Genomic DNA, 13,187 nt, shown 5'->3' with positions numbered 1-13,187 from the left:
ACCCCAACCCCCATAGCCAGCAGTAGGTCCGGCGCCCCTAGTGGGCTTCAAATGGTAATTTTTATATATTTTTTTCTTTGCACTGATTGGGGGGGCGGCGCCCCTGCGCCCCTATAAACCGGCCGCCACTGATATAGATGGGGTCATCTCCACTCCCACCAAGGTGGAGAGGAATATATTACAGATCAGGATGGGCGGATGGAGTTGCTTTTGCCCAAAGCTTGTTGTAATTAGCCTCTTATTTGCCTTGTAGAGATGCTTTGGCAAACGTTGAAAAGAACTATGAGGAAAGACTACAAGCACTGAACTTACGATTGAGGGGGGATATGATATCAATGTACAAATATTGTACTGGTGACCCTAGCATAAGGAACAAACTTTTCAGAGAAAGAGAATACAATAAGACACGGGGCCAAAACTAGAAGAAAAGCGGTCAGAGCAGTAAGGATGAGGAATTCTCTTCCACAAGCAGTGGTATCAGCAGGGAGCATCGATAGTTTAAAAAACTATTAGATGGCCACCTTAAAGACCACAACATACAGGGATATACAATGTATGGTTAACATTAAACACACACAGTATGGGTCGAACTGGATGGACTGACATCTTTTTTCAACCTCACTAACTATGTAACTGTCTACCTTGAGGAAAAAAAACGGCCCATGTTGCCTTGCAAGGCCTCTGACACCCCTGAAGGCCACCCCTGGTAACCAACCAGTGATTGTCCACCCTTTCCCCTTTAAGCCCACATTCACATTGGTCCAATTTGACATGTCAAATCAGAGCCAATTGCTGGCAGTGGCACCGTCCGAATTAGGGTTGCCACCTCATCCCTTTAAACCAGGACACAAATTAATTACTGCTCCAAAATTAAATTACGATGCTGTAGCACCTTACTCCGGAGCTCAGAAACAGGGCTCCCTGTCCAATTCATACCACGGAACTCACACTTGGCATCCCAAATGGCTATGGCCTTGCTGCCCTATAAGACCGGGGTTGTCTGAAGGCACTGCAATCAAAAAAACAAACAAAGGGCGCACAGGCCTAGCACATTATCCTCAATAATCGGCTTTATTAAATAAAAATGTGTATACTCACAAATGTTATAAAACAGCATATCCAATCCAAACATCTGGAACAATCTGTGTCTGTGCCCACTGTCCTCAATAGATGATGGCTAATGTGTTTCAAGGCTTTGCCCCTTCTTCAGAGCCAGCAGGCCCTGTCTAGACCACTAGTTTATATAGCAAATATCCCATGCCTCCTAGTAGATAGGACCTAGAACAACTCCTCCTCCCCAGTAGGTACGGCTCCAATGGTGTTAACCCCTGTGGTCCAAACCAATGAAACCAACCTCCAAGCCTTCCATTAGGAAATATAATATCGTAGAGCAGCCCTCAAATTTTCCACTCGCCTGCTCGCATTTTGTGAGTGGAAAATTATGTAGGGCGAGCTCCGGGAGCCGCTCATGGGAAGAGAGGAGAGGAAAGCAGGCCAGCCGAAGGATTGGATAATGTCAGAGCGGCGGATCATCCAACTGTAACAGCTTTAATTGTAATTGCCGGGCGCTCGCTGACACACACAGTCCCGCCTCCTAGCCCGGCTTCTTTGATAGACAGAACACCTGGCCAACCAGGACGTGTGACGTCTATCAAAGAAGCCGGGCTAGGAGGCGGGACTGTGTGTGTCACCGAGCGCCCGGCAATTACAATTAAAGCTGTTACAGTGGGATGATTCGCCGCTCTGACATTATCCGGCCAGCAGTGGCATACCAATGGAGGGGGTCAAGCCGGTACTCGCGCCGATCATCTCATGTTAAGGCAGCTGCTCCCTCGGTCTGTGCTGCACTGCTCGCAGGGGCTGGAAGCAGATGAGTGTCCAAGGATTGAGCAGCCTCCCTGTGTGACTGGATAGGAGGAGCGGTGGGGCGGCTGCATATAGAGGAATTGATCTTTCCATATTACTCCTGCAGCTGTTGGATGCCTGATTCTCCTCTCTGCAGGAGGAATATGGAAAGATCAATTCCTCTATATGCAGCCGCCCCACTGCTCCTCCTATCCAACTTCTTTTTTTTCTTTTGCTGTCCCCCCCCCCAGTGCTGTACAGCCCCCCCCCCCCTCTCCAGCCCCCCCCAGTGCTCTTCAGCCCCCCCTCCAGCCCACCTAATGCTCTTCAGCCCCCCCTCTCTAGCCCCCCAGTGCTCTTAAGCCCCCCCCAGTGCTCTTCAGCCCCCCTCCAGCCCCCAGTGCTCTTCAGCCCCCCCCCTCCAGCCCCCCCAGTGCTATTAGCCCCCCCTCCAGCCCCTCAGTGCTCTTCAGCCCCCCCGTGCTCTTCAGCCCCCCCGCCCTCCAGACCCTTGATGGGCACTGATGAGGCTGCACTGAAAACGTTGTTATTAATATTTATTTTAGTAACTTCTGCATTAAAGCAAAAACATTTAACAGTGTCATTTTATGAGATAATTTATGAGGGTGTGTTTAGGGGCGGAATTAGGGGCGAGGCATGGTAGGAGTTGGGTGGGGCAACTGGTGGCGAGTAACCCTTACGGCCTGTCTAGTAGCTCAGTACTTTAAATTTTGAGCTCTGATCAGCTTGCTTTACACATGGGGTACCTTTACTTCTGGGCCGATTTCATCAATGCCCTGGGACAAGGCTGAGGGCACGGTGGGGGGAATACTGGACCTTAAGGCCGGCTCTTTTTTTAGAGATGAACGTACACCGTGTTCTCCAGTTAACTCTCGGGTCCCTATGACGATGTACACTTTCTCGGTAACTTGCACACTGAGCCTTGTCTACATCCACCTGTCTAGCGTGTTACTGCTACCTCACTCCCAATATCGGTATGGGGTCCCGCCGTTCACGTAGCGTGGACTACATGCGTGTACTTCACTTTAGTTCACTTAACTCCCCTGTACCTGAGTACAGGCTGGAGACCTCTGCAGGAGCTGTAGATGTGGGAGACGGACCGTTCACAACGGCAACAACTTCCTCCCGCAAGAGACTATCCCACCCATTTCAGGCTTATCGATAGGCTACTAGTAGCTCCTGTTACCCTTGGTAACCATTGTGTCCTCACGCTGTATTACTCTTCTACTAATGTCTTTGTACCCCATAGTACCTTAGTGATCCTAACTATAAAATATTGTCGACACCCCTTTCAGTAACTTCAGTCCACGTGGAAACAAGGTTTCAAAACCTTACTTGGAAAAGTGCAAATAAAGTCCAACATACGGGAAGATTAGTCTTCCCTACATCCCTAATGCTAACTCAGGCTATGTGCTGCCCCGGCATACCTGCACAGTTAGAGTTCACGTGTAGTACAGAGTCCATCAGAGGCCTTCTCCAGCAGCTGGTGTATTCGGGGTGAAGCCCAAGTTCTGATGACTTTTTCATCTCGGCAGTGGTCAGAGACATTCTTTTAGTCCTCACAGGTGCTGTTCTCAGTCTCCTTTATGGGCACTGGGCCTCTATGCATGGGGGTTCCCTTTCTTCACACCACAGCCTCTGGACCACTGTCCCTCCTTTTATAACACAGAATCAGTGGGTCAGACTTAAAGAAAAACCCGCCGAAACCTAAAGAACCGGGAATGTATTAACTCCTACCTGTCCCCATCTAACTGTGGTCGTTTATTTTATTGTGGACAGCTTAAGGCACACCTGTGCAATAATCATGCTGTCCAATCAGCATCTTGATCTGACACACCTGTGAGATGGATGGATTATCTCGGCAAAGGAGAAGCGCTCACTAACACAGATTTATACAGATTCGTGAACAATATTTGAGAGAAATCGGCCTTTTGTGCACATAGAAAAAGTCTTAGATCTTTGAGTTCAGCTCACGAAAAAAGGGGGCAAAAACCGAAAGTGTTGGGTTTACAATTATGTTCAGGGTATATATATCTGAGGGGCAAATGTGGCTCCTGGTATTCGGCTGGAGAGCAGAGTTCAGGTGGTGAAGGGGGCTGCTGCCTATTCCCAACATGCGACCTTAGGTGGTCAACCTGAGGGCCATAGTCATGAAAAATGGGGGGGGGGGGGGTAAAAACAAAAAAAGTGTTGGCTTTTATAATTTTGTTCAGTGTAAGTACGGTCATCCAGCATGCACCAGGGCATCTCCAATGCCTGTTAACCAGGGCTGTACAGATATCCCCTTGCTCTCATCAGCATGGTTTCCTCCCGCTGTCCAATACACTCTATTACTATTGGGTTAGCGTGAAACATCAAGCCTGGAGGAGCAGCACTGGAGCACCCTGGGCAGGTCCTATCTACCAATCACAGCTCTCTCTTAAGCAGACAGCTCAGAGGCACAGGTAGATGACGAAGAACAGGTCGATGACGAGGAACAGGTCGATGACGAGGCACAGGTCGATGACGAGGCAAAGGTCGATGACGAGGCAAAGGTAGATGACGGGGCACGGGTAGATGACGGGGCACGGGTAGATGACGGGGCACGGGTAGATGACGAGGCAAAGGTAGATGACGGGGCAAAGGTAGATGACGGGGCAAAGGTAGATGACGGGGCAAAGGTAGATGACGGGGCACGGGTAGATGACAGGGCACGGGTAGATGACAGGGCACGAGTAGATGACGGGGCACGGGTAGATGACGGGGCACGAGTAGATGACGGGGCACGGGTAGATGACGGGGCAAAGGTAGATGACGGGGCACGAGTAGATGACGGGGCACGAGTAGATGACGGGGCACGGGTAGATGACGGGGCAAAGGTAGATGACGGGGCACGGGTAGATGACGGGGCACGGGTAGATGACGGGGCACGGGTAGATGACGGGGCACGGGTAGATGACGGGGCACAGGTAGATGACGAGGCAAAGGTAGATGACGGGGCAAAGGTAGATGATGGGGCAAAGGTAGATGACGGGGCAAAGGTAGATGACAGGGCACGGGTAGATGACAGGGCACGAGTAGATGACGGGGCACGGGTAGATGACGGGGCACGAGTAGATGACGGGGCACGGGTAGATGACGGGGCAAAGGTAGATGACGGGGCAAAGGTAGATGACGGGGCACGAGTAGATGACGGGGCACGAGTAGATGACGGGGCACGGGTAGATGACGGGGCACAGGTAGATGACGGGGCACAGGTAGATGACGGGGCAAAGGTAGATGACGGGGCAAAGGTAGATGATGGGGCAAAGGTAGATGACGGGGCACAGGTAGATGACAAGGCACGGGTAGATGACGGGGCACAGGTAGATGACGAGGCACACTTTTTGTCAATAAACTTACAAAAAATAAATGATTTACAATTAATTTTAATATACACACATTTTAAAAAAAACAAAATATTACATAAAGTCATATCCACCATTTCTGGACCGGAAGGATTTTCCCCCTTTATTGACCAGGCCATTTTTTTGCGATTCGGCACTGCGTTACTTTAACTGACAAATGTGCGGTCGCGCGACATTGTACCCAATTAAAATTTATGTCTTTTTTTTTTGCCCACAAATAGAGCTTTCTTTTGGTGGTATTTGATGCGATTTTTTTTATTTTTTGCGCTATAAACAAAAAAACAAAGAGTGGCAATTCTGAAAAAAAATGTAAAAAAAAAAAAAACAATATTTTTCACATTCCTGCTATATAACATTCCCAAAAAAAAAATAAAAATTCAATTTTTTCATCATTTTAGGCATATTTGTATTCTGCTACATATTTTTGGTAAAAAAAAAAAAAAAATTGCAATAAGCGTATTTTGATTGGTTTGTGCAATAGTTATCGCGTCTACAAACTAACGGAAAGATTTATGTAATTTTTTTGCGCTATAAACAAAAAAAAGAGCGACAATTCTGAAATAAAAAAAAAAAAACTATATTTTTCACATTCTGTTATATAACATTCTTAAAAATAAAAAAATATTTAAAAATCAAATTTTTTTCATCATTTTAGGCCAATTTGTATTCTGCTACATATTTTTGGTATAAAAAAAAAAAAAAAAAAATCGCAATAAGCGTATTTTGATTGGTTTGCGCAAAAGTTATCGCGTCTACTAACTAGGGGAAAAATGTATGTATTTTTTTTATTATTATTTTTTTTTTTACTAGTAATGGCGGCGATCTGCGATTTTTAGTGGGGGCGGACAAATCGGACCCCTAACTGACATATTTGGGGGGACCAGTGACATTACTACAGTAATCAGTGCTAAAAATATGCACTGTCACTGTACTAAGGACACTGGCAGGGAAGGGGTTAACTTAAGGGGTGATCAAGGGTTAAGTGTAAGCCTAGGGGAGTGTTTACTAACTGTATGGGGGCGTGGCTTTTGAAATGACCATAGAGACCTGTGATCCTATATAGAAGGATCACAGGCACTCTGTGATCAGTCCAGAGAGAACGGTTGGCTGTGTTTACAACAGCCGAACGTTGTTCTCTCTCAGCGGGGAGCGATCGCGGGTGCCCAGCAGGAATAGCAGCCGCCCGCCCCCGTGCATTGGCATCCCCGCTGCCTAGCACCAGGCGCGCAACCGACGTAGCCCTACGTCGGTTCACGCAGGGGGAGCCAGCCTGCCGCTGTAAATGTGTGGCGGCCGCGGTCTTAAAGCAGTTAACCACTTTCAACCAGCAGGTGGCAACCTCAGAACGAATGGACCTCATAACATAATGCACTGAAATGGTCCTCTCCCGTAGACTGATCTCCTTTGCTCTTCATCTACAATATTGAGCTTCTCTCTCCTCACAATCCTTTCCTTCGAAGCTTGTACTGAAGAGCAGGGGAGATCAGACTACACTACGGGGAGGGTCCCAGCCAACAGTGTTGCATCCCCAGGCTCCCAGCCAACAGTGTCGCATCCCCCGGCTTCTTTCCTGACACAGTAAACCATACAAAGTGCTTTTGGAAGTTCAAAGCATTCAGTGATCTCTGAGTTCCCTTCTAAAGTGTTTCTTCCATGATAAAGATGAGAGGAGCGCTCAGCCACGTGTTTTCTGAGGTGTCTATCAAAGGTGGGCTTCTTCCCAGTGTGAGATCTCTGATATACGGCAACATGTGATCCATATAGAAGACATTTCCCGCATTTAGGGCACTAATCCACCTTCGAGGGTTGTGTGGGTTCTCTGATGTTTGGTAAGAAAAGACTTCCGTGAAAAGCATTTCCTGCGCTCAGGGCAGGAATACGGCTTCTCCCCTGTGTGAGATCTCTGACGTACAGCAAAATATGATAAATATAGAAGACATTTCCCGCACTCAGGGCACTAATACACCTTTGAGGGTTGTGTGGGTTCTCTGATGTTTGGTAAGACAGGACTTCTGTAAAAAGCCTTTCCCGCACTCAGGGCAGGAATACGGCTTCTTCCCTGTGTGAGATCTCTGATGTTTGAAAAGTTCTGATTTCCGTAAATAACCTTTCCCGCACATAGAGCAGGTAAACAGCCTTTCCCGCGTGTGACAAACCTGATGTTCGGTAAGAATGGACTTTCGCGAAAAACATTTCCCGCACTCGGAGCAGCAATACGGCTTCTCACCCGTGTGAGATCTCTGATGTTTGGTAAGGCCGGCCTTATCTGAAAAAGATTTCCAGCACTCAGGGCAGGAATAGGGCTTCTCCCCTGTGTGAGATCTGTGATGTATTATAAGATCTAATTTCCGTGAAAAACATTTCCCGCACTCGAGGCAGGCAAAAGGCTTCTCGCCCATGTGCAATTTCTGATGTCTTGAGAGGTTGGTGCTCTGGGTAAAACATTTTCCGCACTCAGCACAGGGATACAACTTCTCACCTGTATGCAATGTCTTGTGTCTAGAAAGACAGGACTTCCGAGAAAAACATTTCCCGCACTCTGGGCAAGAATATGGCTTCTCCCCTGTGTGAGATCTGTAATGTGTGACAAGTTTTGATTTGTGAGGAAAACATTTTCCACACTCGTTACAGGAATGAGGTTCCTCCCCCGTGTGAGATCTATCATGAACTGAGAAAATTTGATCAGAGCTAAAGCTTTCCCCACATCCAGGACAGGAAAAGTTCTTCTTCCTTGGAATTCCGGCACCATCTCCCACAGTACGAGGTTGCTCAGAGTCAGAGGGATTCCATGGTCTATCCACACTGTGAAGTCCACCATCCATAGTGGAGCTCATTGTCTTTTCTCCTCCACAATCTCCTGTGATGTCCTCATCTTCCATTTTACAACCTGGAGATAAAGTGAGACGATCATTTGAGGGTTTCTCCATGGCGTGTCCTGGAAAAATATAAAAACATCATCAATAGATCTGATAGGGTTAGTTCACTTCCATCAAGATTCCGTCTGGATCAGGTAGATATGAGTGAGCAGATGTTCTCGTGGATGTCCAATACTGGTTTATGATGACTCACCTGTGCTGATCTCTGTAGGAGTGTCCTCCTCTATGAATGTCCTCGTCTTTCCAGCCTCCTCCGTATATTGCTGATCATCCCTCACATACGTCTCTTCTACTTCACCCTCAACTTTCATGTTCATCAGATCTTCACCCTAAACCAACAGAATGGCAGAAAATAACATCTGTAACATAGAAGTATTTATGATGTGAGATCACATAGAAAATATCATCTTGTAGAGTCCACACATCGTCTCCACATGTCAGAGAGTTCAATCACTTTATGTTCCCGACCCTCAACTCCACCCACCTGATGATGGTGAGGGATGGTGTGACCTTCCTGTGTGTAATCTCCAGAATACAGAGAACGGGGACATCTCTCTGGTGGGTTTCTGCTACTAGGTGGCTCCACAATATTGTCCTTATAGAGATCCTTGTGTCCTTTAGAAACGATCATCACACCATACTCCTCATCCTCTTTTGTATTTTCTTCTTTAACAACAATATTACAATCCTTGCCGTTTTCACTCTAAATATATATTAGATCATTTATTATAAGAAAAATGTTTGGGTATAAATCATAACTACCAACAATTATTAATGATCTACCTGATGATGGTGAGGGATGGTGTGACCTTCCTGTGTGGAATCCCGGGAATACAGAGGACGGTGACATCTCTCTGGTGGGTTCCTGTAGTTGGATGACTCCACCATGGTGTCCTGGGAGAGATCTTTGTGTTCTTTTGGAATCTCTGACTCCTCCATCACCCCATCCCCCTCTTTTATCTCTTCTTTAACATCAACTTTAGAATCTCTCAGGTTTCCACTCTGAATATATAATAAAAATGACATCAATGGTAACAATGCAGATAATGTACAGATCCTAATGATACTATCAGTGATTGTTCTTCATCTACCTGATCAGGTTTTGAATAGTTGTGATCTTCCTGTGTGGAATCCAGGGAATACAGAGGACGGGGACATCTCTCTGGTGGGTTCCCATTACTGGATCCATCTGTAGGAAACACACACACTGACTGAATACATTGTTTCTATGTGTTTATCAGATGATGGGGGATCTAGGTGGAGCCTCCGTACTGCTCTCTCCTTTACAATAAAGTCTCCTCTTACCCGGTGATGTGAGGGGCGGCTGATTCTCCATCATGACGTCCTTGTAGAGATCCTTGTGTCCTTCTAAATACTCCCACTCCTCCATGGAGAAATAGACAGTGACATCCTGACACCTTATAGGAACCTGACACACACAATGATACAGTCACCATCCAGACACATCCCTTGTCTGTTACTGGATAATGTCCCAGAATTCCCAGCACCGCTCACCTCTCCTGTCAGCAGCTCCATCATCTTCTTGGTGACTTCTAGAATCTTCTCCATGTTGTGTCTCTCAGGTTTTAGGGAGTCACATGGAGGCACTGTGATGGTCATATGATCACCTGACTTCAGAGGAGGAAATCTCTGTATTGGAGAACCAATAGGAATATCATGTTAGAATCCCAGAATCCTCCTCACCTCTCCGGTCAGGTCTGTGTTTTATTATTAGAGATAAGAGTGATGTCATGTGACCTCCCAGAATCCTCCTCAACTCTCCGGTCAGGTCTGTGTTTTAACAATAGAGATAAGAGTGATGTCATGTGACCTCCCAGAATCCTCCTCACCTCTCCGGTCAGGTTTGTGTTTTATTAATAGAGATAAGAGTGATGTCATGTGACCTCCCAGAATCCTCCTCACCTCTCCGGTCAGCAGGTAGATGATCTCCAGGGTGAAGTTTAGTATCTTCCCAGTCATGTGACTCTGGTCCTCCACCATCCTCTTTGGTCATGTGATCTATACAGTTTTCCTGTGGACCAATAATTGATAATGGAGAATTATCTGGACTTTACTGGTTGTACAATATTAGGATGGGGGTGTATGGGGGATAACATGGGGGATTCTATCATGGAAGAACGGTCACCAATGGGATTACACACGGAGGAACATTCGGGTTCTGTTTCTTACATTTTGGGGTCCAGGGGCCTTTTCTATGTAAAGTTTTGTTTCAAACTTTTTACTTTTGCTTAGTTTTTGATCTGCCAGAAAAGAAAGAAAGTTGCCCCGTCTTTGACCTCCTATCCTTCCAACCAGATAGAGTGATAGAATCCTTCAACACTTTTACCCTTCTCTTCTCTGTTCTGTTACAGACGATCCCCCATACAGTTTGGCTTTCATCCAAACTCCATAGAAACTGCCCTAATAAATCCCATTGCTAACCTAAGTGTCAAAACCTATGGTTACTACTTTGTTCTCATAATATTAAACCTTTCTGTGGGTTTATACAGTTGATCACCGACTTCTCTTCAAAAATCTTCATCCCCCTTGGCCTTCAAGACTCTGCTCCTTCTTTGTTCTCCTCCTACCTATCTAAGCACTCCAACAACTCTACCTCCTCCTCTCCTTCCATAAGGGTTCCTTCAAGGCTCTGTCCTCACAGCAGAGGCATAACTAGAACCTTTAGGGCCTTGGCGCAAAAAAACATGAAGGCCTCCCTGGCCCCTTCCCACCTTTCTGTGGGTTTTATACAGTTGATCACCGACTTCTCTTCAAAAATCTCCATCTCCCTTGGCCTTCAAGACTCTGCTCCTTCTTTGTTCTCCCCCTACCTATCTAAGTACTCCTGGAACTCTACCTCCTCTTCCCCTTCCATAAGGGTTCCCCAAGGTTCTGTCCTCACAGTAGAGGCATAACTAGAACCTTCAGGTCCTTGGCGCAAAAAACCATGAAGGCCCCCCTGGCCCCTTCCCACCTTTCTGCGGGTTTTATACAGTTGATCACCGACTTCTCTTTAAAAATCTCCATCTCCCTTGGACTTCAAGACTCTGCTCCTTCTTTGTTCTCCTCCTAACTGTCTAAGCACTCCTACAACTCCACCTCCTCCTCCTCTCCTCTTCTCCTTCAATAAGGGTTCCACAAGGCTCTGTCCTCACAGCAGAGGCGTAACTAGAACCTTTTAGGGCCTTGGCGCAAAAAACCATGAAGGCCCCCACTGGCCCCTTCCCACCTTTCTGTGGGTTTATACAGTTGATCACGACTTCTCTTCAAAAATCTCCATCTCCCTTGGCCTTCAAGACTCTGCTCCTTCTTTGTTCTCCTCCTAACTATCTAAGCACTCCTACAACTCTACCTCCTCCTCTCCTCTTCCCCTTCCATAAGGGTTCCCCAAGGCTCTGTCCTCACAGCAGAGGCGTAACTAGAAACTTTTAGGGCCTTGGAGCAAAAAACCATGAAGGCCCCACTGGCCCCTTCCCACCTTTCTGTGGGTTTATACAGTTGATCACGACTTCTCTTCAAAAATCTCCATCTCCCTTGGCCTTCAAGACTCTGCTCCTTCTTTGTTCTCCTCCTAACTATCTAAGCACTCCTACAACTCTACCTCCTCCTCTCCTCTTCCCCTTCCATAAGGGTTCCCCAAGGCTCTGTCCTCACAGCAGAGGCGTAACTAGAAACTTTTAGGGCCTTGGCGCAAAAAACCATGAAGGCCCCCCTGGCCCCTTCCCACCTTTCTGCGGGTTTTATACAGTTGATCACCGACTTCTCTTTAAAAATCTCCATCTCCCTTGGACTTCAAGACTCTGCTCCTTCTTTGTTCTCCTCCTAACTATCTAAGGACTCCTACAACTCCACCTCCTCCTCCTCTCCTCTTCTCCTTCAATAAGGGTTCCACAAGGCTCTGTCCTCACAGCAGAGGCGTAACTAGAACCTTTTAGGGCCTTGGCGCAAAAAACCACGAAGGCCCCCACTGGCCCCTTCCCACCTTTCTGTGGGTTTATACAGTTGATCACCGACTTCTCTTCAAAAATCTCCATCGCCCTTGGCCTTCAAGGCTCTGCTCCTTCTTTGTTCTCCTCCTAACTATCTAAGCACTCCTACAACTCTACCTCCTCCTCTCCTCTTCCCCTTCCATAAGGGTTCCCCAAGGCTCTGTCCTCACAGCAGAGGCGTAACTAGAAACTTTTAGGGCCTTGGAGCAAAAAACCATGAAGGCCCCACTTGCCTCTTCCCACTGATCCCAGGGTCCCTTACACCCATTGTGGGACCTTTTATTATGGATCCGCAGCGACCACCTCCCTCCTGTCTTGGGGTCCCTCCACAGTGGCAGAAAGCCACTCTCCGGTCAGGTCTGTGCCCAGTCGCAGTTGCGACCTCTGCGACCCTGGTAGTTCCGCCATTGGTGTCAGTCATTTTTTTTTTTTTGTTTTATTATTTTAGTACCATTTTTTTTATTTACAATTTCATTATTTTTTACATATTTTTTTAGGACTTATATAGGGGGCTTTGGTAAAATATTAGGGGACAAAACAGACCCCTGATGTCTCACTTTTGAGACAGAGGATACAAATTCATCAGTCCCTTTGTCTGCAGCTTCAGCTGAACAGAATGAATGAACAGCTCTGTACAGAGGCTTTCCGTTCATCCATAAACTGAACCATAGGAAACAGTTTACTATGCCCCAGCTATGAGATCAGTACCGACAACTACTCTGTAACGGAACTGCCGACCCACACTGCACTTGTGGGCTTCCGTCAGTATACGGCTTCCTTGCAGTCCTGAACATAGATATAAAATCCTAGCCGCCCCCATACAAAGCTAGCCAACAACTTAGCTTGTACTGGAATCTCTCTTTATTGAACAGTCACACAGAATTATATACAGCATGGACCTCCCACTCTTGATCATATTACCACACACAGGTCAGGGGTTGCCTGATTACATTATCCTATGCAGATGAAATTGTATACAGAAACAGAATTAACCTGAATTATCTAGCCATCTGGACAGAACAATGTGAGGTCATTAACATTTAACAATGGGACAGGCAGACTTAACACAA

At 46.8% G+C, this 13,187-nt stretch overlaps 5 protein-coding genes across 5 annotated transcripts in view; 4 read left to right on the top strand and 1 right to left on the bottom strand.

Annotated features, from left to right (window-relative positions):
• The window catches only part of LOC309564447 (uncharacterized protein), a 714,240-nt gene that overhangs the window by 378,420 nt on the left and 322,633 nt on the right, over window positions 1–13,187 (top strand).
• The window catches only part of LOC309563950 (uncharacterized protein), a gene marked incomplete at its 3' end in the record, with an annotated part of 302,349 nt that overhangs the window by 145,707 nt on the left and 143,455 nt on the right, over window positions 1–13,187 (top strand). The gene's annotated exons all lie outside the window — the stretch shown is intronic.
• The window catches only part of LOC309563951 (uncharacterized protein), a gene marked incomplete at its 3' end in the record, with an annotated part of 261,782 nt that overhangs the window by 132,754 nt on the left and 115,841 nt on the right, over window positions 1–13,187 (top strand). The gene's annotated exons all lie outside the window — the stretch shown is intronic.
• Window positions 1–13,187, top strand: part of LOC309563953 (uncharacterized protein) — a gene marked incomplete at its 3' end in the record, with an annotated part of 229,314 nt that overhangs the window by 132,257 nt on the left and 83,870 nt on the right. The window lies entirely within an intron of this gene.
• Window positions 1–13,187, bottom strand: part of LOC309563956 (uncharacterized protein) — a gene marked incomplete at both ends in the record, with an annotated part of 64,247 nt that overhangs the window by 24,282 nt on the left and 26,778 nt on the right. Inside the window, 4 exon segments of the mRNA XM_082268586.1 lie at window positions 8,322–8,457; window positions 8,912–9,130; window positions 9,220–9,312; window positions 12,675–12,777. Of these exon segments, the coding sequence (XP_082124712.1) occupies window positions 8,322–8,457; window positions 8,912–9,130; window positions 9,220–9,312; window positions 12,675–12,777 (551 nt within the window).

This window comes from Pelophylax lessonae (genome assembly GCF_965119305.1).
Source record: "Pelophylax lessonae genome assembly, chromosome: 9".
In the NCBI taxonomy this organism is placed as follows: Eukaryota; Metazoa; Chordata; class Amphibia; order Anura; family Ranidae; genus Pelophylax; species Pelophylax lessonae.
The sequence above is the reverse complement of the archived record's forward strand: the minus strand, read 5'-3'. Positions and strand labels throughout refer to the sequence as shown.